At 40.8% G+C, this 23,985-nt stretch overlaps 1 protein-coding gene across 6 annotated transcripts in view; it reads left to right on the top strand.

The window, feature by feature from the left end:
* The window catches only part of Ppp4r4 (protein phosphatase 4 regulatory subunit 4), a 94,866-nt gene that overhangs the window by 28,299 nt on the left and 42,582 nt on the right, over positions 1-23,985 (top strand). Inside the window, exons 4-5 of one of the 6 annotated variants that reach the window (XM_052185168.1) lie at positions 22,429-22,530; positions 22,646-22,696. The exons of the other annotated variants lie outside the window; for them this stretch is intronic. Coding sequence (XP_052041128.1) covers positions 22,429-22,530; positions 22,646-22,696 — 153 coding nt within the window. Of the gene's footprint in view, positions 1-22,428; positions 22,531-22,645; positions 22,697-23,985 lie in introns of those variants that run through there. 6 annotated transcript variants of the gene reach the window in all.

The raw sequence follows: 23,985 nt of genomic DNA, 5'->3' as shown, positions 1-23,985 counted from the left end.
TATTATGGTTGACACAGTTTTAGTTTATACCCTTTCCTCCCTAAATATTTTCAGAATTAGCTTTTTGCTGTGAATATAAATGTTTTCTCTACTATCACATTTCCTAAGTTCATAATGCCCATTGGTTATTAATAATTCATGCTAAATATTTAATGACTAGTATTTATTATTTATTTGTACCTGTGTGCAAAGAAGTCTTTAAAATAAACAAACAAGTATTTTGTGGGCAATCCAGATAGCATATTTCGTGTTGAATTCTCCTGCATCCTAACCAGCGATGGGGTCAAAGGTTGCCTGCTGTTGGAGATAGTATTGGCTGGGAATGAGCTTTGTTTATGTTCCCTCAGTTTCGTTTTGGTTATCACTGTCTTCAAATTAATTTATACATTAAAAATACTCATTAGCATATCATTGAGGCTCACTTTTTGACATTATATATAGTGTGGTCCCAACTACTATCAATTTTATAAGAAGCCCACACTTCTTTAAGGCAATATGGGATTTTATTGGGTACCATGATGATTCATGAGTGTATTAAGCTTTGCTGTGTTTCTTTTCTCAAAATCCTGCCCAGTGTGGAAGTGAGTAAGCTTATATAGATCAAGTCTACTTGTACATTTGATTTTGGTAGTGTTAACTGACCCAACACTGCTATCATGACACCAGGAGGTACCAGTTAAATGGTAGAATCATTTTGGCTAGGGAGTTAATATAAGTAAGAAAATTGTTTAAAAAACATCAAACATTCTGCATGGTGTGTTGAGTTGGCTAAGTCTGGGCCACAGAGAGCAGACTGAGTGTCCAGAGTGAATGTATGGTTCCCGAAGAGGTCGGAGGAGGTTGTTATTAGGATCCTGAGACTGGAGTTCTAGTTTTAAGCTGCCATATGGCTTCAGGGAATTGAATCCAGGTCTTCTGGAAGAGCAGCCGAGCCATCTCTCCAGCCCCTAGCATCCAGATGTTAAAACAAGAATGAAGGATGAAAGGTAGACAGCAGCAATCTTTAGAGGATCTGCCAAAATTTTGCTAATGTGTTGATAGTAGGCAATTGACTAACTCCTAAGAAACTTGCATGTGTGGGGCTCTGGGTTCAATTCAGGCCCCAGCACCAAAACACCTCCCCTTTAAAAAAAAGGAGATTATGCATTCATTTCATTTATGCAGTGTATTTATACAGTTTCAGCTGTATCTTCTGAAACTATAAGGTATGCTTGAGTTATGTAAGATGTTTTTGTTTTTTGAGACAGGGTTTCTCTGTGTAGCTTTGGCTGTCCTGGAACTCTCTTTGTAAACCAAGCTGGCTTCTAATTTCATCTGCCTCTGCCTCCTGAGTATTGGGATTAAAGGTGTATGCTATCATGCCCATCTGAAGATGTGGTTTCAATACAGAACATTATTGATTAATTGGATTAGAAAGAAACTAATACCCATTAATGAATTTGTTTTAAGAAAACCTTTTTAAATTACCGAATGATTTTCATGTATGAATGTATGTATGTATGTATGTATGTATGTATGTATGTTGGGATCCCATGCAGCCCAGGCTGGTGTAGAACTCAGTGTGTAGCTGAGGATGACCCTGAACTTTTGCTGATCCTCCTACCTCCACCTCCCAAGTACTTCTAGTATTAGAAGATCACATCATCATTCCCGTTTATGTGGTAGTACTGGGGCTCAAACCTGGGACTCTGTGCAAGCTAGACAAGCACTCTGCAGCTAAGTTATAGCCTCAGCCTTGTATCCTTTCCTAGGTTAACTAGTAAGCAGCCATTTATTAGGGCCTTCATCTCCCTTGCCCATACTATTTGAAGGAGTTACAAAAAAGATAGAAGGGTCTCAGGTGGAAGGGACCCCACATCAGGAAGGTCCCCAAGCCACACGATGCGTAAAGGTGCACTGGCATGTGGTAGATCACTGTGTGGTTATGGTTCTGCATGAAAACATTTGAGTGAAGCACAGAGATAGTTTTAAGCAGCTGACAGTGATGACAGTGCTTTTGTAAACAGTTTCATACATAGTCAAAGATGGCTAAACATTTATCAGTGCATTTCCACTGGTGAAACCATGCCTATTTGTAGATGACTTTGAAATCACTGTGCTCAGAGAGCATCAAGGCTGTCACATTTTCAGGTCTGCCCGGCTTCTTCCAGTGATTGCTTCCCAGTGATAAGCTGTGGTAAAATTTTTCTCATAGACACTCTGTTCACCTTGCCATCCTGCTGATTTCTTAGTTAATTTTGTGATAAAGCCACATTGTATGCCAGAGTGAGTGAGCGAGTGCTTAGTAATAATGACATTTATTATCACTTGTATTTATTTACTGAGCACTGCTTGCCAGATGTGAGGCACAGTTGTAATCACTGAAGTAGAGATGAATAAAAGACAAGAAACTTGTTCTCTAGGCAGCTGTAGTGCGGAGGTGACCCAGACTTCAACAAATAATCAAACAAAAGGCTGACTGTCACTTGTGATAAGGGCTAAGTGATGAGTGTAAAACAAACAGGGACACTGAGACAAAGTAGTAAACAGGAGACCTTCTATGCACTGGAATCCCTGTGGCCAAGCAGCCGCAGGCGGCCTGAGATTCAAGCACCTGGTGGAACAGTGGTTAGTGTAGTTGGGGCTAGTGGGAAGGGTGGAGTAGGAATAGAGACCAGGCTAGACTAATGCCAGCAACACTGGATTTGAGGACAGTGGAAAGCTACTGGAGGCTTTGAGTGTCAAGAGTTACAGTCTGCTCACATCATGTGGCCATTTTGATTAGTGTGTAGTCTAGAATGGGACAGTTAGGAAGCTCCAGTCCTGGGCCTCTAAGTCAGTGGCAGGCTGGATTACCATGGTGAACTAAAGCAGTAGAGTGGTGTGCATGGATGTCTCAGAGTCATTTATTAGAGTGAACAGAATTCCATAATAGATTGGAATGAAGGAATGAATTCCACATGGATTGGATTTCCACATGGGGAGCAGTGTCCTGAGTTGGTGTGGGCATCTGGGTGAGCACACAGGCAGTAATAGTCTGAGTACTTGCTAATGTTGGTCTTTCATGATTCACTTTGAGAGAGTTAAAAATACAAGCAGTGAGTATTTCATGTAGGAAGTAACTACTCTCTAGGGCATTACCACATTTGTGCCTCCTGCCTGACCAGCTTCCAGAGTCCTCCCCTACTTTGCTTCACCTGAAAGAACGTGAAGAAAAGGGATGTGGGGGGCTTGGCTGGTCGCTCATGTTATAAAATTGTACTGGTGATAACCTTGCTTGTTTGTTTATTACATTTACATTTTATCCTTACTACTGGATCATAATTAAAATGTTTTTTTTTTTTAAATGAGGCAACCTATTTTCACTGTTTTAAAGATGAAGGAATTTGACTTTTTCTGTTTTGTTTTTGTTTGTTTGAGACAAGGTCTCTCTAGGTAGTCCTGGCTGTTCTTGGATTTTCTATGTAGATCAGGCTATCCTCAAACTCAAAATACTCCTCCTGCTTCTGCCTCCCAGTTGCTGGGATCAAAAGTGTGAGCCACATCTAGCTGAGATGAAGAAATTTTGACTTTGAAACATCAGGGGCTGGAGAGATGGTTCAGCAGTTAGGAATGAAAACTTCTTCCAGAGAATCTGAGATTGGCTTCCAGCACCCAGATAAGGCAGTTTACAACCATTTGTAACTCCAGCACCAGGGATCTGGCCTCTGAGGGCATCTTACATGTTCATACATGCACATACACACATACATACTTAAAAATTAAAACTATAAAGTAAGTAAAATATAAAAATTAGGATTATAATTGTACTAATTTTATTATATTTACAAACATTTCTTTCAAAACTGGATCCAAAGTGGATGTTAATGTGTTGTGTACTACTACTACTACTACTACTACTACTACTACTACTACTACTTCTTCTTCTTCTTCTTCTTCTTCTTCTTCTTCTTCTTCTTCTTCTTCTTCTTTTTCTTCTTCTTCTTCTTCTTTTTTTTTTTTTTTTTTTTTGGTTTTTCGAGACAGGGTTTTTCTGTGTAGCCCTGGCTGTCCTGGAACTCACTCTGTAGACCAGGTTGGCCTTGAACTCAGAAATCCGCCTGCCTCTGCCTCCCAAGTCGCCATCACTGCCTGGCGTGTTTTGATGGCGACTTCTTAAGGTAGAATTTAAGAATCAAGAAAGAAAATAATTTTTGACTTCCAATTTAAGTTTTATAAATATGATAATACTTTAAGATATAGTTATTTTAGTTATGTTATATCATTTAATCCTATGGTCATTATTTGATCTAGTAATTTTCTACAACTTAAATTGAATTCTGAGATGTTAGATTTTAATATTGAATTTTTGCTTATGCTATCTGGAAGTGAAGGAATTTTTATTGTCAGGATAAGGTTCTTAAAATTCTTTATTCCTTTATAAAAATCACAGAAGGTGATATTATTCCTAACATATTATAATGGACTCTGTTATAACACAGCACCAAGCAGTTCTTCTTGTTCCTCTTGAATTTTTGAATTCATTTACTTGTTCATTTACTTAAATTTTGTTCCAAAAATGTGTCATAATATTATTCAGCAGAAATTGTGCAGTGTCAGGCACAGAGAATAATTATAGTGAGTATTTTCTATAGGGGTCAGCCACTGTATGCTATTGAATGTTTTATGTGTTTTAATCTCTGAGCCCAGACAAAGGTTTCTGTGACACTCATCCACAGAGGAAGAGACACTAGTTAACCAACTTACCTACAGCAGCTTGTCAACTACATGATTGGCTGACTATCATTGCAGATAACTTTGATATATAATTCACTCCTCAGGCTTCAGCCATCATGTCTGGTTACTACAGCAGCTGCATATGGAACAAATTGCTTCTGCTTTGTCACCTAGAAGCCACTCACCCAGAGAAGGCTTTAAGAAATACCAATCAATCATGTTTTATATTTTTGTGTGTAAAAATTATTACTTAAGTGGTGAAATGAAGTGACAGAATGCTGTCCCCTTCACTTCCCCTTTCCTTATCCCCAAGAATCAAGCTCTGATCCTGGGAAACTGTAAATGTTACCTTATTCTAGAACAAGGTAATTTCAAAATGTGCTTAAAGCATTGATCTGGAGATAGGGAGATTGTCTTGGGTCATTTAGATGGGGCCCAAACCTCAACACATGTGTCTTAGTGGAAGAAAGCAGGAGATGAAGTGGGAAGGATAGCAGTGAAACAGAGAAAGACACAGAAAGCCAGAAGTGATAGCACAATAGCCTGTGGCGGGAATGTGGCACTGAACATCTTGGTCTGAGTAATACTGCTTTAGCACATCTGCCTTCTAGAACTGTGGGAGAGTACATTTTTGTTGTTTTAATGCATCCAGCTTCTGTTACAACAAAGGAACAGAAGCTGAAAGAAAACTAAAATAGATCACTTTTCACTTCAGATAGAATAAAACTTCCTGCCATGTCCTTTTTGACCTTGGCACCTACCAATCTTCCCATAAAGGCAGACATCTCTGTTACCCTGGCTTGTCATTTTGTCTCCAGAGCCTGGAATGGCATTTGGAAAGAACAAGGCACTCACAGGCAACTTTAGAAAGACTGTTGGGTGAACGTAATGTTCTGAGAGTCAGTGTCTGCCTGAGAGACCATGCTGTGTTTGACGTGCTGGCCTGACTCACTGAGGCCTTCTCGAGTGAGTCAGCATGGTGGTATCTGTAACACTGACTTGTGCTCTCAGAGAGACACTTTACAGGGGTTGGGGGAGAAGACGGAGTGCAGAAAAGAAGACAACAGAGACTGGGGCTGTTAAACCAATATGAAATTTGATTATTTAAAGTTGGTAGATGTGATATAGCAATATTTTGATTCAGCAAAAATCTACCACTTCCACTGTTAGTACTGTTTGTGACATTATTTCCTGAGTTGATTCAGTAAGAAAATAACAGAAATATCTTCCAGTGTGAATAATATAGCATTTTATACTGAATACAGACAGATTCTTAAATGATCTCATTTTGAAATTTGAATAGAAAGCATTTACATTGAAAATAAAGATATTTGTGAATAAAAAGCTGCATGCATTTTAAAACGTCTTATTGGAAGTAGTACAGTTGAATGGCCAGTGAGGAGCAGTTACTGTGGAGCAGGTGCTGTGTGCCGTGCCTTAGATACCTTCTCTCAACAATTGTCAGCGCTATCTGATGAATTGTACTCATTTAAAGCCGACAGATGTGACTTAAATCTCAATGTTTGACTGTAATGTTAGGTTTGTAAGAAGTATGAAAGAATATAATTGATTTTGATAGTGCTCTGAAAAATAAAAACAGCCTTAACTGAGGATTGAACTGAGTACAACTGAGCGATACAGACTCCTTTCTTTCTTCTTTGGATAGCATCTCAGAAAATGTTTCTCTCTTCCTCACCATAGTTGACAATTTCTCAGATGAAAGTTTAAATTCTGAGAAAAGCAAAAGGGTTTTATGAAAGCAGCATAATTATACATCTTAAGCAGAACATGATGTTCCAGGACCCCTGCAGGTCGCAGACAGCCTGTGGTGGAGCAAAGCATTCCATTGGCCGACACTCTGATTGCTGGCAGGGAAAGACGAGAGGGGGAAGAGTCCCACAGTGGTATAAGGTTAATGGAGGTTTCCAGCATCAGGGTAAGAATCAACCGTGCAGGAAGCTTTCTGGTCTAGAGGTAGAGAGTTATAGAACAGTCCCAGTTCTCCAAGAAAGAAAATGGACACAGCTGCAACTGGAGAAATTAGAACAGCAACACATGGTGGAGACAGCTCTTTTTATTTTATAGTGAAAAATAAAATGTTGCTTACCACAGTCATTCAAGGATAATGTCTGCGTTATGGTTTTGCATTTGTTTATTTGAATTTAAGGATGAAATAGATTGGCATTACTACTTACTTTATAATAATAACATTCTATGGAAACATTTATAAGTATGTAGATTGGGCATAAAGGAAGGATCATAGAAGGAAGACAATTATTTTTTTCTTTTGTAACTAGGTCTGACTTAGCACAGGCTGGTCTCAGAGTGTCTATGCATTAAAGGATGGTCTTGAACCTCTGATCCTTGTGCCCCAGCAGCTCCCCCCACCCCACGTGTCAGAATTACAGGCATGCGTCACCCTGCTCAGCAGTTAATATTTTTTTTACTAGATCTAAAGTTTGATTTGTGTTTCATAAAATTCTAGTAGAGAGCAGTGTTCTTTTATTTGCCTCTTGGTCATTTTACCATCCATCCTGCCTGTTTTAAAAATGAACTGAATCTTCTGAAGTTCTTTTAAATGTTCAGTTGAGCTTAAAAGAATAAAAAACAATCCCCTGGGCTCAAATGGGTTTCTAAAACCAGGTTTGCCTCTAAATCCACCTACTCACATCTTTTCTAGAGCCTGTCGGAGGTAATCAGAAGGCTGCTACAGGAGTTGACTCTCAAGAGTAGGATGCTGCCTAGTCTAGGAAGTAGGGACACTGGCTTGTTTGTTTGCTTTACTGTAGACTCTGTGTTGCTTTGGCTAGGCTTGTTCTCACAATCCCCGTCTCTACCTTCTGAGCACCAGTTCAGATGAGCCACCATATCTGTGATGGCTCCACTTCTAACAGAATTTTACAGGTTGCAGGACAGAATCTACATCAGGTTGGTATAACTTGCAACTTTCTACCCAGCAGCGCCACCTATAGGTCTCCTCTGTTTGGGACAGAGCAGTGGGATGGAGGAGCCCTCCTTGGTGCTGAAGGTATGATGGTGATTAACTACTAGTGAGGGAAGGAAGCAACTGTGCCTACTTCCCCAGAACCTTCTCTTCGGTAAAGCAAAGGCTTGATGAAGGAAGGGCAGAACCTGCTGCTTCTGGTGGCTTGTGAAGATCCACTGTTTGAATGGGAGTAGCAGAAGAAACAGCAGCCTCTTCTGGAGAAAAATGGACAGGACAATACACTGGTGACAGCTTCTGGAATACAGTGGGAACATAAACCTTGAGAGAGGGGCAGGAGATGTTAGAGCCAAGACTGCACCCAAATAAAGCAGAAAGGTCTGCTACTAGGAATGGCAACAAATTTGACACTGTCAAAACCTACCCTGCTCCAAGAACTAGCCATGGGACACTGAAAAAGCTCCATTACTGAAGCCTGGTCTCAAAGATCTGACTAAGTTGACACAGAATCAAGGGATGAAAGTCTCTTATGTCTCCCACAAGCCCAACATGCAGCCATAAGCAACAGTGCCTTATTAATGGGAAGAGAGAAGGTCTAAAGAGGAAACTTGCTCGAAAGTGCTGTTGACTCATGGAGGAAAACATTTGGCATTTCAGGCTGCTAGCTAGAGAGTGACAGTGGCCCACTGTTGGAGGAATCTAAAGCTAGAGGTACCACAGAGGTTACCATAGCAACAATAAAGCTTAAACCCAGGTGAGGTACTGAGTAGATTCATTTGTCCTTCCCCCATCACCTGCATAGAACTCATCTGAGTTTCAGAGCTGTTACCTCTGTATTCATTGAATAACTAGTATTGAATAAAAAATTGTTAACTCCCAAATAAAGGGGGAAATGGCCAAGTATCAGTGATGAGCCAAGAAGTATGAGATAGGTAAATAAATAACTGTGATTAGCTTGCTAGAAAGTCTGGTGGAAAATGACATTCATGAATACATAGGAATTTCAACAGAGAAGTACTATAAAATAATCAAATATAATTGCCAGAAATGAAATGTGTTTATGGGAAATTTGGACACAGCTGGGTGACCAGTGAACATGAAGAAAGAAGTTAAGCAAGCTGCCTTCAAAGACAACTAGTGCAGAACAAGCAGAGAACTCCAACGGTTTTGAGACTGTATAAAGTGATCTAGTAAACAGGTCGAATCTCAGAGAAGAGAAAATGAAAGTTATTATGGCCAAGACTTTTCTAAACTTAACGGAAGACAAGAAACCATGGATCTAAGAAAATAAGGAAACAGGAGAAACACACCTCATATATTCATGCACTCATGTACACACACACACACACACATACACACACACACACACTCGCACACTCACTTCCAGGAACATGTTGATAAAACTGCTAAGATAATGGAAAATGGGACAGTCTTGAGAGCAGCCGGAAAGAAAGGAACAGGAAATAGGATGTAAAGGCAAGAACCGTACTTCTGGTTAGAAACATCCTGCTGGTGGGAAGGAGAAACGACAAAACGGCACAGGAACACCACACAGGAAGACCAAGTTTCTCAACAATTCAATCATGCTTACTATGTCATTCAGCTGCTTCCCTGGTATGGAGTAAGACTGGCACATACTTTTGGTTTGCATAGAGACTTGGCCATGAAGGCATTGAAATTCATGGTTAGTTATGTGCAGCTAATGCTGAAAACAACTGAAATAGCCACCCACGGAGGACTGGTAATTGTAGCAGCATAGCCAGTGGATAATACTTTTGCTTTTATGAGACAGGGTTTCACTGTGTCTTCTAGGCTGGCCTTGAATTTGTAATTTTGTACTGCAGATTCCTTGGTGCTGGTGTTACAGGTCTGCACCACCACACCTGGCTTCCAGGCTCACTTTATGCATATTTCATGCGGCACATGAGTTTAAACTGCTTACTAGCAGGTTTTGTTTGTTTTTCACAATGGGCCTTCTGTACTCTGGCTTGTTTTATGTTGCTAGCTTTGGAAACTTCTGAGCTATCTTTTTTTTTTTTTTTTCAAATGTGCCTTTACCTCATTCCTCCCAGATTTCCCATTTCTCATATAATTAGAACTTAGTCTTTTTTGTCTTTTACCTTTTCTCTCATTTTTCCTCTGTGATTTATGTTTAGTGTTTAGACCTCCCTCCATTGTCCAGGTCACTGGTTTGTGTCTAACCTAATTTTAATTTTGATTACCATATTTTTCTAGTCTGGAAATTCTACTTTAACTTTTGTAAATCTTCTACAATCCACTTAAATATATTAGAACCTTCTGTTGAAATTCTTTTCTTTATTCTCTCATAGAATCTCAATTGCAGATTTCCCCCCCTACTCCTCCCAGCCCCAGCTTCTACCTCCCCTCGCCCCCAGATCCACTCCCCAGTTTCCCTTCAGAAAAGAGCAGGCCTCCCTGTGGTATCAGGGATATCAGGACATAACATGATACAATAAGATGAGGCACTTAGTTTTGTGACAAAAATATTTCCAGGGAGATGTAGCAATACCATCTGCTCACCCCAGAAGACCAAAGTAAGGATGCCACCAAACTCCAGCTCAGTGATTTAATGACGTTCTTTACAGGAGTATGGGGTGGGGCTTAATGATGGGAACAGAAATGTCCAAAACAGCTGTGTTCCCAGAGCTGGGAAACCTGCAGCACACTGCCCAGCCTGCAGGTAGTTCATAGGTCAGAGAGCGTGTCCTTTCCAAGTCGTTCTGGTCCAGACCTCTTCAGATAGCTTGGCTGGTTTCCGTTTCTCTCAGGAAGCTGGTCAGGTCCCAGAGTTTGTAGCTCTGGCAGCTTTATTGTTTGTTTACTCCTGGGGGGGGGGTCGATTAGGGAATCTGGTTAGTCTCTGAGGGAACTTAGACACCAACTCCCTTTTCTTTCTGTCAGTTACAAGTGAGCAGCTCTGACCCCAAGTGATCGCATCATCACAGGCAGTGTAGCCAGCTGCCTGCTGACTGAAGCCAGGATCCAAACACACCTGGCCACTTCTGAGTTGCTTCAGGAATTTCATCCAAGTGCTAGAACACTGATGGTGCTTGAGTGCTCTTCACCATTGCCAGAGCTCCAAGGCCTCTGGAAGTCGGCCAGAGCAGCCTCCATCTCTTAAGCTACCAGCCCCTCAAGACTCTCATCTGGAATCAGCAACGACTGAAGAGGAGAAGCACAGTCAAAATGTCATGCTTGCTTTTATGTATTTGCATAATTTCTTGGTCTTAGTGGATACCTTTTCACTATCTTGTTGGTTTCTAGGTGTTTTCATGGAGACGGTTTTTATATTTTTGTCTAGGTTTTAAAAATGATCCTTGTTGGGAGTATTGATGAGAATTACCCTCTCTGTCATTACCAAAAGAATAAGTTCTCTTTTTTTTCTTGTTTTAATTTCAGAATGTTGACAATGAGATTTACTTATATGTGTATGTATATAGGTGGATGAATGTGTGTGTATGTGCCTGAGGAGATGTGTCAGATCCCCTGGAACTGGAGTTACAGGTAGGTACGTGATGTGAGTGTTAGGAACCAGGCTTCTGTCCTCTGGAAGAGCAGTATGCACGTTTTACCACAGGGCTGTCTCTCTGGGTGATGACCCTCAGGGTGTTAACTTTAAATATTTTGTTTACGCAACTGCATAGGTTGTAGATATGCATAGCTCCATGTACTCTTCCAGAAATTCCCCCTGTATTCATACAGACCAGTTAAATATTTTCTAATGATAGGAATACCTCAGAACCCTTAATTAATATTCTGACAAAGATTTGTGACAAATTTCCTTATATAAGCATTTTTAAGATTTATTTTATTTTATTTTATGTACATAAATGTTTTGTCTGCATGTATGTATGTGTCAAGTGCATGCCTGGTGCTCTCAGAGCTCAGAGGAGAGTATTGGATTCTCTTTGGAAATGAAGTTACAAATAGTTCTGAGCCACTATCTGGGCTCTCTCTGCAGGGGCAGCTAGTGCTCTTAACCACTGAACCATCTCCCCAGCTCAACACTCTGTTCCTAAACTCCCATTTTTTGTTGAAGTGAAATAGTGTTTGTAGTGTCAGTTCTCCACTTTTGTCTCTTATCTTCTCTTTAGGAAATCTTATAAATCCATGCCTTTAAATTTATTTATATGAAGTTCTTTACTGTCTTACTTTAGTTTTTTTTTTTTTTAAATTGCTGTGATGAAACACCATCACCAAAAGCATCCTAGAAAGGAAAGGGTTTATTTGGCTTTCATATCTTGGGTTCATTCCATTGAGGGAAACCTAGGTCGGAACCTGGAGGCAGGAACTAAAGCAGATGCCTGGGAGGAGCACGGCTTACCAGCTTGCTTTCTATGGCTTGCTCTGTCTGCTTTGTTATATCATCCAGGGCTGCCTGCCCTGAGGTGGTGCCACCTCCCATGAGTCATTAATCGCACATCAATCATTAATCAAAAAATGCCCTACAGGTTTGCCTGCAGGTAATTTGATGAAGGCATTTTGTCAACTGAAGTTCCTTTCCCCAGAAAGCTCTAGCTTGTATTAAATTGATAAAAATCTAACTAGGGCACTAGATGAAATCTATCTATAAAGTATATTGTTTGGGAGATCTGTGTATGTCTCAAAGCCATTTCAAAGTCAGCAGACCTAAAACTGAGCTCATGGAATTTCTTTTTTGTTGTTTACATTTATTATTTTGATGTGTGTACATTTAGGTGCATTTCATGTTGTGTGTGTGAGAGAGAGAGCGGAGGGAAGAGGTGGGGTGGCAAGTTGGCAGGAGTCAGCTCTCTTCTGCCATGAGGGTCTTAGGGAGTCAAACCCAGACAACCAGGCTTGGCATTTCTCCCAGCACCTGGGGTTCCTCCTCTATCCTAAGGTGTTTCAGGGTTCTCCTGGATTAAGAGTTATCCAAGTAGTGTTTTTATTTTGTGTCATAAATACTTCTTGACTGTGTCCACTTCCGGCCCCACTCTGGCCATGCTGGCCCTCGGGGCTGTGATGGTTTGCTCTGGAGAGCTGCCCTAGTCCGTGCTTTCCTTTCCAAGTGTGCTGTATCTCTACTTTCCATTCCTTTTCAACTCTTAGTAGGGTGGGACACCCCAAAGCATTTAGAGCTGTGTCTTCTGTTTAAAATGTAAGACCGGAAAAAACTGAGGGTGCCCCAGCGCCCCATGCCTTGGAAGGCGACCACCCATATCACTCGCAAGAACCAGTCTCGATGCAATAAGCAAGAAGATTTTTATTCCAGAACTCTGGGTTTCACAGCCGTACACTGCTCAGGGGTAGAGGACTGTCAACTGTTGTCTGTTAAACTATCTTCAGCTATTTCTGATTAAAACCTAGAAAACATCCTAACAATAAACTCAAAGCCTTATATTTCTATTTGGCCCTAAACTCACAGGCTTAAACATCTCAGATCAGTAATAATAACAAAAAAGAACTGGGTGTAAATCCTGTACTTTCAAATTTTTAGTATTTATACCAATGAAAACCTTGATTTTGTATCAAAATAAAATCTCTACCAAATAAGAACTTATGCCTTGAACGTAATAACAATTATAAAGATTTTTATCAAATGAAATTATGTCTATATTATTAATTTTATTTTCTCCCCGTTTTAAATCTGACCATTTCTATATATTCTCTAGAAAGACAATTTCTTCAAGCTGAATATAGTTGTTGAGATATGAAGGGGAGTAGTATTTTCTGTAATATAAATCTCAAAACAAGATTTTAGTATCACAAAGATAGATTTTTTTTCACTTAATATTTTAGAATCTAGTCTTCTGGAGGTCTCCCTTATTTTGACCTCTGTCCCAGAGGAACAATATAACCACAAAGTTTAACATCACATTGATCGTAATAATTTAAACAATTTAAAATAAAAGAAATAAACCATCTGTACCAACTTAAATCCAAAATTCTCGCACCTGCCACATTGAGTGTCTTGTCAAGACTTATTTTCCCCACCAGGGGGTGTCAGAGTCCAAGTATTTTGTCTCTCCTTTTGTTCTAAGATGGCATGCTTGAGTCACGTGACCTGATTTTGGCGCCACAGAGTGAGTTGCTTCTCAGTCACTAAAGAAAAATGACTTTATTATTTTCTAAAGTCCAAATAATATTGTCCGTCTAAGTCCAAGAACACAAAACATAATACAAAACAACACCACATAGACAGCCTGACCCTGCCACCATCAGGCCTCTAGATTCAAGAACACAGAGCAAAGAAAAATCACACAATTTGCCCAGAGGGGCCCAGTTTCAGACATCAGGTGCCTTTGCACACACTGCAGGGACCAGATAAACCAGATTCAGAAAAACAAAATGGCTCCCGTCGTTACTGCCTTGCTGTTTACAGATGGAGGAGAGCCTTATTCAGCTCTCTCCAGGGTCTAAAGCTTCCTCCAGACCCCCGCAGTCTCATGGCTGCCAGTTGAACTCACCGCCCCAGACAGGCTCTCCGAGCCCCAGACACTAGCAAGCAAAACCAAAAGCTTTTAGACAGGCTTGTAGACTCAGACTTTGACAAACGGTGAGACAGACAGAAAACAAACCTTGGCACCCGTCTAGTGGTCAAACTGTAGACAAAGACACACAAAACTGACAAGTATTCACCTCCACTGAGGTGGAGAGACTCAGATCAGAAAACCAGACGGCTGGGAGGGCGTATAAGTTCTCCAATTCAGTAGAACTACCGTGTCCTCTCCGACACTCAGATGGGACTCTTCCAGGGTCCCTGGAGTTCTCCCAAAACTCATTGGGATGTCTCCCAGGGTCACAGCCTGTGGGCTACAGAGCACATCTACTCATCACGGTCCTCTAGTTCTCACGAGCCGAGAACAGCTGCTACCAAAAGCGCGCATCTCCTCAGATTCAGAAAACAGTTCAGGACAGACACTCAGGACATTTAGAACAAACACATCACCGGCAGACACACATTCCAGAGGGATTCCCTTTACCTCTGAGTCGGTTCTTGCATGTGAAGGATAGTCGCACTTCCAGGCCAATGCACCAAGAAAATGTAAGACCCCCCCCCACCCAAAACCGAGGGCGCCCTAGCGCCCCATGCCTCGGAAGGCGACACCCATATCACTCGTGAGAAATGGTCTTGATGCAATAACATGAGTATTTTCCAGAGCTCTGGGGTCCCTCGGTTTTGGGGGGTCTTACAAAAGCACTGAGGCTTTGCCTCACTGAGCTGCCTGTTCACTACTGAAACAAACCAACCCAGATAGCTTTTCAGTCTTCTTGTTCAGCAGGTTTCTTCACAAGCCCTGGTGCTGCCTGCTGGGGCCGCTCTTTCCCATGCTTCTTGCTTTCCAGACTTCTCCCATTGCACCCTCTGAGTAGGTTTTCCTTTTTCTTCACACAGGTTGTTTCATCTCAAGGGAGCTTTCTCTGACTCCTTAGATATTACCTCTAGGGTTCTCTTGGTAACTTGAACTTCTCATCCTTGGCTCTTAGCACACTTTTAATGGTAGAATTGGCAGTGTTATTGAAATGTAAAGTACACTGCTGGCCTTGGTTGATTGCTAATTCTCTAGCAATCAGCATAGATTTTGAATGTGATTAGCTAATTATTTCTTGAGTGTTCAGATGTCTGTGAGACATCAAATGAATGAGAGTCATTTGAAAAGGCAGATAAGCAGATCCTTGACTTTAACCAACTACTCAGAGCTTGATTCTGGTCCTTAACCTACGAGAATGAAATGAAAACTGTCAGCTTCGGAATTTGAGTCTTGAAAACCCCTGATCTGAGAGGAAATGAGAGTGAAGATGGAAGTGCCTCAGCATTCTCTGTTTTCCAGCATCTTGGCTCATCAGCACCACAGGCACAGCAGGGAGCACTTCCCTGTGGAAAAACTCTGCTAATTAAGGTCAAAGTCCAGCATGACCTGACAGCATCAGCTCAGCACAATATGGGAGACTCCCTTCTTTGGCAAGTGGCCCTTCTCTGACGAGGTCCAAGGAATTCTAAATCCCCATACTCACCCCTAACTGAGGAATGTCCTGCAGCCTCTGCTGGTTTTTTTTTAATTGTGATTATTTTTCTATAATTATGTCCTTTTTTTTAAAATTCGATATTTTTTTATTTACATTTCAAATGATTTCCCCTTTTCTAGACCCCCACTCCCCGAAAGTCTCATATGCCCCCTTCCCTCCTCCTGTTTTCCCACCTAACCCTTCCCACTTCCCTGTTCTGGTTTTGCCCTATACTGCTACACTGAGTCTTTACAGAACAAGGGGCCACTCCTCCGTTCTTCTTGTACCTCATTTGATGTGTGGATTATGTTTTTGGTATTCCAGTTTTCTAGGTTAATATCCACTTATTAGTGAGTGCATACCATGATTCATCTTTTGAGTCTGGGTTACCTCACTTAATATGATGTTCTCCAGCTCCATCCATTTGCCTAAGAATTTCATGAATTCATTGTTTCTAATGGCTGAATAGTACTCCATTGTGTAGATATACCACATTTTTTGCATCCACTCTTCTGTTGAGGGATACCTGGGTTCTTTCCAGCTTCTGGCAATTATAAATAGGGCTGTTATGAACATAGTGGAACATGCTGGGGAATCTTCTGGGTATATGCCCAGGAGTGGTATAGCAGGATCTTCTGGAAGTGAGGTGCCCAGTTTTCTGAGGAACCGCCAGACTGATTTCCAGAGTGGTTGTACCAATTTGCAACCCCACCAGCAGTGGAGGAGTGTTCCTCTTTCTCCACATCCTCCACAACATCTGCTGTCTCCTGAATTTTTAATCTTAGCCATTCTGACTGGTGTAAGGTGAAATCTCAGGGTTGTTTTGATTTGCATTTCCCTAATGACTAATGAAGTTGAGCATTTTTTAAGATGCTTCTCCACCATCCGAAGTAATTCAGGTGAAAATTCCTTGTTTAACTCTGTACTCCATTTTTTAATAGGGTTATTTGGTTTTCTGGGGTCTAACTTCTTGAATTCTTTATATATATTGGATATTAGCTCTCTATCTGATGTAGGGTTGGTGAAGATCTTTTCCCAATTTGTTGGTTGCCGATTTGCCCTTTTGATAGTGTCCTTTGCCTTACAGAAACTTTGTAATTTTATGAGGTCCCATTTGTCAATTCTTGATCTTAGAGCATACGCTATTGGTAATCTGATCAGGAACTTTCCCCCTGTACCGATGTCCTCAAGGGTCTTCCCCAGTTTCTTTTCTATTAGCTTCAGAGTGTCTGGCTTTATGTGTAGGTCCTTGATCCATTTGGAGTTGAGCTTAGTACAAGGAGACAAGGATGGATCAATTCCCATTCTTCTGCATGCTGACCTCCAATTGAACCAGCACCATTTGTTGAAAAGGCTATCTTTTTTCATTGGATGTTTTCAGCCCCTTTGTCAAGGATCAAGTGGCCATAGGTGTGTGGGTTCATTTCTGGATCTTCAATCCTGTTCCATTGATCCTCCTGCCTGTCACTGTACCAATACCATGCAGTTTTTAACACTATTGCTCTGTAGTATTGCCTCTAATTTCTTTCTCAGCCTGCTTATCCTTTGAGTATAGGATGGCTACTGATTTGCTTGAGTTGATTTTATAACCTTCCACTTTGCTGAAGTTGTTTATCAGCTGTAGGAATTCTCTAGTGGAGTTTTTTGGGTCACTTAGGTAGACTATCATATCATCTGCAAATAATGATAGTTTGACTTCTTCCTTCCCAATTTGTATCCCTTTGACCTCCTTATGTTGTCTAATTGCCTGAGCTAGTACCTCAAGTACAATATTGAAAAGATAAGGAGAAAGGGGGCAGCCCTGTCTAGTCCCTGATTTTAGTGGGATTGCTTCAAGTTTCTCTCCATTTAGTTTGATGCTGGCTACTGGTTTGCTGTATATTGCTTTTACTATGTTTAGGTATGGGCCTTGAATTCCTATTCTTTCCAAGACTTTAAGCATGAAAGGATGCTGAATTTTGTCAAACGCTTTTTCAGCATCCAATGAAATGACCATGTGGTTTTTTTCTTTGAGTTTGTTTATGTAGTGGATTGCATTGATGGATTTCCTTATATTGAACCAACCCTGCATCCCTGGGATAAAGCCTACTTGATGGGATATATTTATCCCTGGAATAAAGCCCAGTGGATGATCGTTTTGATGTGTTCTTGGATTCGGTTGGCAAGAATTTTATTGAGTATTTTTGCATCGATGTTCATAAGGCAAATTGGTCTGAAGTTCTCTTTCTTTGTTGGATCTTTGTGTGGTTTTGGTATCAGCGTAATTGTGGCTTCATAGAAGGAATTGGGTAGTGTTCCTTCTGTTTCTATTTTGTGGAATAGTTTGAAGAGTATTGGTGTTAGGTCTTCTTTGAAGGTCTGATAGAATTCTGCACTGAAACCATCTGGTCCTGTGCTTTTTTTGGTTGGAAGACTTTCTATGACCCCTTCTATTTCTTTAGGGGTTATGGGACTGTTTAGATGATCTATTTGGTCCTGATTTAATTTTGGTATTTGATATCTGTCAAGGAAATTGTCCATTTCCTCCAGATTCTCCAGTTGTGTTGAGTATAGGCTTTTGTAGTAGGATCTGATGATTTTTTGGATTTCCTCAGTTTCTGTTGTTATATCCCCCTTTTCATTTCTAATTTTGTTAATTTGGATACTTTCTCTGTGCCCTTTGGTCAGTCTGGCTAAGGGTTTATCTATCTTGTTGATTTTCTCAAAGAACCAGCTCCTGGATTCGTTGATTCTTTGTATGGTTCTCTTTGTTTCCACTTGATTGATTTCAGCCCTGAGTTTGATGATTTCCTGTCTTCTACTCCTCCTGGGGGAATTGGCTTCTTTTTGTTTTAGGGCTTTCAGGTGTGTCGTTAAGCTGCTAGTGTATGTTCTCTCCATTTTCTTTTTGCAGGCACTCAGGGCTATGAGTTTTCCTCTTAGCACTGCTTTCATTGTGTCCCAAAGATTTGGGTATGTTGTGCCTTCATTTTCATTAAATTCTAAAAAGTCTCTGATTTCTTTCTTTATTTCTTCTTTGACCAAGGTGTCATTGAGTAATAATCACTATTCCTTAATATCTCTTAACATCAATGGACTCAATTCCCCAATAAAAAGACATAGACTAACTGACTGGATAAGGAAACAGGGCCCTACATTTTGCTGCATACAGGAAACACACCTAAATGTCAAAGACAAAAACTACCTTAGAGTAAAAGGCTGGAAGACAATTTTACAAGCCAATGGTCTCGGGAAACGAGCCGGAGTAGCCATTCTAATATCAGATAAAATTAACTTTCAACCTAAAGTCATCAAAAGAGACACTGAGGGACACTTCTTGCTGGTCAAAGGAAAAATCCACCAAGAAGAACTTTCAATTCTGAACATCTCTGCGCCAAATGCAAGGGCACCCTCATTTGTAAAAGAAACTTTACTAAAGCTCAAAGCACACATTTCACCTAACACAATAATTGTGGGGGACTTCAACACTCCACTCTCCTCAATGGACCGATCAGGAAAACAAACTAAACACGGACACAGTAAAACTAATTGAAGCTTTGGACCAATTGGATTTGACTGTTATTTATAGAACATTTCACCCTAAAACAAAAGAATATACCTTTTTCTCAACACCTCATGGTACCTTCTCCAAAATCGACCATATAATTGGTCACAAGACAGACCTCAACAAATATAAGAAGATCAAACTAATCCCATGCCTCTAATCAGATCACTATGGTGTAAGAGTGGTTTTCAATAGTAACAAAACCAACAGAAAGCCCACATACACATGGAGGCTGAACAATACTCTACTCAATGACAGCCTCTGCTGTTTTATAGGATTAATTTCCTTTACCTGACAAAACCTGTTCAGTCAGCACCTGAGATTCCTGAAATGCTTCCCAATGCTAATGAGGCATTCCAGGTACCCCAGCCAATGACCTTTGCCCATCCTGAATGTACTTGCCCCTAGTCCCCCAAAACTTTATAAGCCTTCAATCATCCTAAGTAAGGTTGATCTGCTTACTGACTGGTCCCAGTGTGGTTTATTCACATATGTACTCACAGGGCTTTTGAACTCCCTGTTCAATGTCTCTGCTCCCACACTTGAAGGTAGAGCCCTACCCTGACCCTGAAGTTTGCAAGGTCCTGGCCATCAAACTCTATCTGAAGGAGCAACTGGAGACTTAGTTCCATTGGCACAGACACAAACAGAACAGAAGCACATCTGTGAACACGAGCCCTACCCTATCCGACTCAGAATGCTCGTTTACTCTTGTAAGTGTCTCACTGCCGCTGCCTATGTTGTGGGTCTGGGGTCATTCAGAGATTCAGCAATCTAACTTAAGTTTTGGTTTTAGTAAATTAGAAAATTTTTATTAAAAAGAGACTGACCAGGACTAAACCAGAAAGACTTCTAGGCACCGCCTGGCTAATGTTAGCCAAAGGAGTATAAAGAGGTGGTGTGGAGTGACAAAATGACAGTTATAATTTTGGGGACCCAAATTAACTCATATCCTATATGGGTGTAGGCAAGGCTTTATTTTATAACAGATATCCAGCAGGTGCCTTGTCCATTTAAGCAAGTGTTTCATGCAAAAGTGGAACTCAGCAGTTAGCCTGTTTAATCTTGTGACCCATTTCCATGTAGGAATAGCTGAGGCAGAGAAATATTTCGCAACAATCACTGCATTTTTTAAGAGTAGTCCAACTGCACCAGAAAGTGGTTCCTCTTGAGCCAGCAGACAGGGTACACTCAAAGTAGGATCAACTTCCTCATGGCTTGTACAAGCTAAGAACAATTTTGTTTTTATAAGCTTAGTACTGTAAATGTATCCTCTAAACATACTGTTCACTATCACACCTGTATTGAGAATGGAGGACTGGGCTTCCTCCTGTCTGCAGAGGCATCCTCCTCACTGCTTAGAAAGCATAGCTGCCTCTACTGGGGCTGGGAACACAGGGAGTCCTCCAAGGACATTGGATACCCTACTCTGTCCCAGGCTTCATGCTACTCTGGAAGCCTTGAGGAGGCTCAAGGGCTCTACCTGGATAACTGGGTACCAAGATGGAGATGGCGTGTAAGACAGTGAACTAGTCTTCAAGGATACAGGAATACTTAAAGAGGGTGTCCTCAGACCCACAGGGCCACATCTGACTCCCCAGTCTTCAAATGCTTGGTTGCAGCGTTCTTCTCTTTTGAGGAGACTCATGTGCCCCAGGTTGGCCTTCATTTAGTAAGCTGAGAGTGACTTCCAATCCCTCTGCCTCTACCACACTCAACTAGTTTGTTGTTGTTTGTTTTTGTATTGGCCTGAGATTTGGAGCCTTCACCTCTTAGATGCTGTCCAACCAGCATTGTGAGATTTTGATTGCTTTGTTTTTCTTGTGTGGGATTTTTTTTTCTGAGAGAGAGAGAGGGTTCAGTCTGTGTCTGCCCTCCCCCACTTTGAAGCACTTTCAGGCACCGCCTTGCCCTAGTGTTAGCTTTTTGTTTGTAGATGCTTTTCAGCATGCTTGTTAGGAACCTGATGGGCTTCATTTCTCTCAGTGGCACATTGATAATAAAATTATTCATAGAAACTAAAAAAAAATGTTTCTTAGACAACTTTAGAGAGAGTTTAGGTTAGAAACATGACGACGTTAGGAACATGCTATTGCCGTTTGCTCATGGTAACTGCTAGATTTTCCACTGCCGCGGTTTGCTAAAGAAAACAGTTTACTGTCCCCCCCCCCCACAAAATATTTAGCTAATTAAATGCTTTATGGGTCATGTAAGATGGTTATTATAGCTACCAAATCTATCAAGTAGGTCATTTCTTTCATAAATACGTTCTTTGCAAAGTGTTAAATTTGTTACTTTATATTTTAAATTGAAACTCTAAAATCTATGACTCTGTCTCCTCCTCTTCTTCCTCTTCCTCCTTTTTTTTTTTCTTGGTGGCCCTGTGTTTTTACATGGCAGGGCATCAGGACATTTATCCACTCATTTCTAAGAGTGTAACGGTGGCCATTGCAGTTTCCTTCACAGAAAAGTTCTTGGGATGTTGTTTGTGTACATCCTTGTCAACCTCCTCCTTGGTCACTGACGTGCAGATTTAAAGAAGGGCTGTGTGCTACTCTTCATTTTTCTGGTTTATGGGCTGCAGTGCATTTCTCTCTTGCCTGATTTGTTGTTCTTACCCATCTCTCCTCTCCATCTTCCTTCTGGTGTGGGATGAGGGAGAGAATGGGGTATAGGAGGAAACTGCTACAGGCATCCTAGAGTTGGCATGTTCCAACTATTTGCAGGTAGCTCATACTTAGTCTTTTGTAAATGTTGTACTCTGTAAGCAAAGAGCTGCTGCCACCTACTGCTAATCACTAAAAGTTTCCACATTGACTACCCTTAATTCCCCAAATACTTAAGTTCTTATTATCTAAATTAAAAAATAATCAGTAATGTAATGAACTTTTCAATCTTACTTAGTAATTTTAGAACATGGGACTCTGGGATATCTGCCCATTAGGAGTGAGTTACATGATGTTTCTCTCTGTTGCACATTGTGAAGAGATGGAATGCAGGTTCACTGGGGCTGTTTTCTCCGTCTTTACAAGGGAGGCAGCATGCTGTTTTATGACATTCTAACTAGAGAGGATTACAGATGTGCCTAGCACACTTTCTTTCCTTTAAAAGAACCAGTTTTAAACTAGTTGATGCAATCTCTCATTTCATTTTCAAAGAGTTTAGGCTGGGCTGCCTGCCAAGCGACAGAATAGAACAGGAATGCTAACTGGCCTTCAGGCAGGCATGTAAGCAAATGGAAGAATTTGCTTTTTAGGGTCTCCCAAGGTCTAAGAGGACACACACTTATTTATCCCAGAGGTATGCATTTCACACTTGTTTGTCCAGAGCGTGTGACTCTAAAGGAAAACACTTATTGGTAAATAGGAAATTTATTCTATTATATTTCTGAAAAATATGTTTGGAAGTTAACTGATTCCCTTTTTTAAAAAGCAGAGATGAAATCTCTTAGTCTGTGCTGGTTTTCTTAACAGTGGACAGTTTCAGATGTTGAAGTCAGCATAAGAGAGAAATCTAAATTGTGATAAAACTTGAGGATTTTTCAAAAAATAAATGTGAAATATTGGGGCAAATAGTTGCTATGGAGTCAAGACTAAGTCATACAGTAAGAAGACAAAGCTGGAGGCTCTTTTTGTTTCACTTTGCACATAGTTCTTCCTCTGTGCAAACCCAGGATATACTGACTTTAGTGGCCAGAAAGCCACTCTTGGAACTCAAAGACAGACTGTGTGAACTAGAATGTACATTGTGACTCTCATAATTTATAAAGTCTTTTCTATTTCTAAATAGAAGCTGTGCTTTTGAAACCTGTAAGTCTGTATATTGGCCACATCAGTTTTTAAAAATGTGTTCTCTAGATCCAAAATTGTTAGTATGGGATGATGTTTATTCTTGAAACAGCAAAACAAGGGTGTTAGAAAGAGTTGGTTAAGAGACTATAACCTCTGCCATTAATGTGCCCTTTCTCAGCCAAAGACTTTTAAACTACACAATTGATGGTTAGTTGAGAAATAAAACATATATAATCACATTTGTGTGTGTATGTATGTGTATATGTGTATTTGTGTGTATTGTAAAATCTTTTAACAAAACAAAACAAGTAAGTTGTGTTCTTATGGGAATTAACCATATTGCATAAACATTTGCCACAGCAAAGGGCACTGCCCCATGAGGTTTAGAGTTGTTGTGAGCCCTGTTTTAATGGTGAACAGGGCCTGTGAGGAAGACCGTGTACAGGTGTGCTTTGGTTCATAGCAGGTAATGGGTGTAGGGCATTAGCTCAGTGACCAGCAGCAAAACACTTCACTGCTCTGGTGTTCCTTCTGCTAGAGAATTAGGAGTGAGTGTTACTTGTTCCTAATGACCAGCAACTGTTTCACTGTACCAAGTAAGGCAGGAATATGATGCAATATTCATGACAGGTGACAGGTGTTGGGATGGAGCACACCAGGTGCAGCTCTGTAAGGACCCAATGGAAGGAAGATGGAGAGTGTGCACATATGTGCCTGGCCTTGCCTTGTGTCTGACTCTGCCAATCCCTGACATTTAGGACCTCCTTCAACATTTCCTGACCCCACATTTTAGGAGCTGTTGAAAGTACATAAAAAGATAGAGAACATCAGGAGTAGAAAGTTCCATCCTGAATGCACGGTGGGCTAACAGACAAGTTCTCAAGAAGCATTCTCTATGTAGGGGAGATAGACCATAACCAAAGGGCAGGACTTTGCGTTGAGTGATGACTTCAGCCTCTCCAGAGGCTGTGAGCTTGTGTGTGTGTGTGTGTTAGGGAACATGACATTCACATATTCATAGA

The sequence above is a fragment of the Apodemus sylvaticus genome, chromosome 6 (assembly GCF_947179515.1).
Source record: "Apodemus sylvaticus chromosome 6, mApoSyl1.1, whole genome shotgun sequence".
In the NCBI taxonomy this organism is placed as follows: Eukaryota; Metazoa; Chordata; class Mammalia; order Rodentia; family Muridae; genus Apodemus; species Apodemus sylvaticus.
Note: the sequence above shows the minus strand (reverse complement) of the source record. Positions and strands in the feature narration are given on the sequence as shown.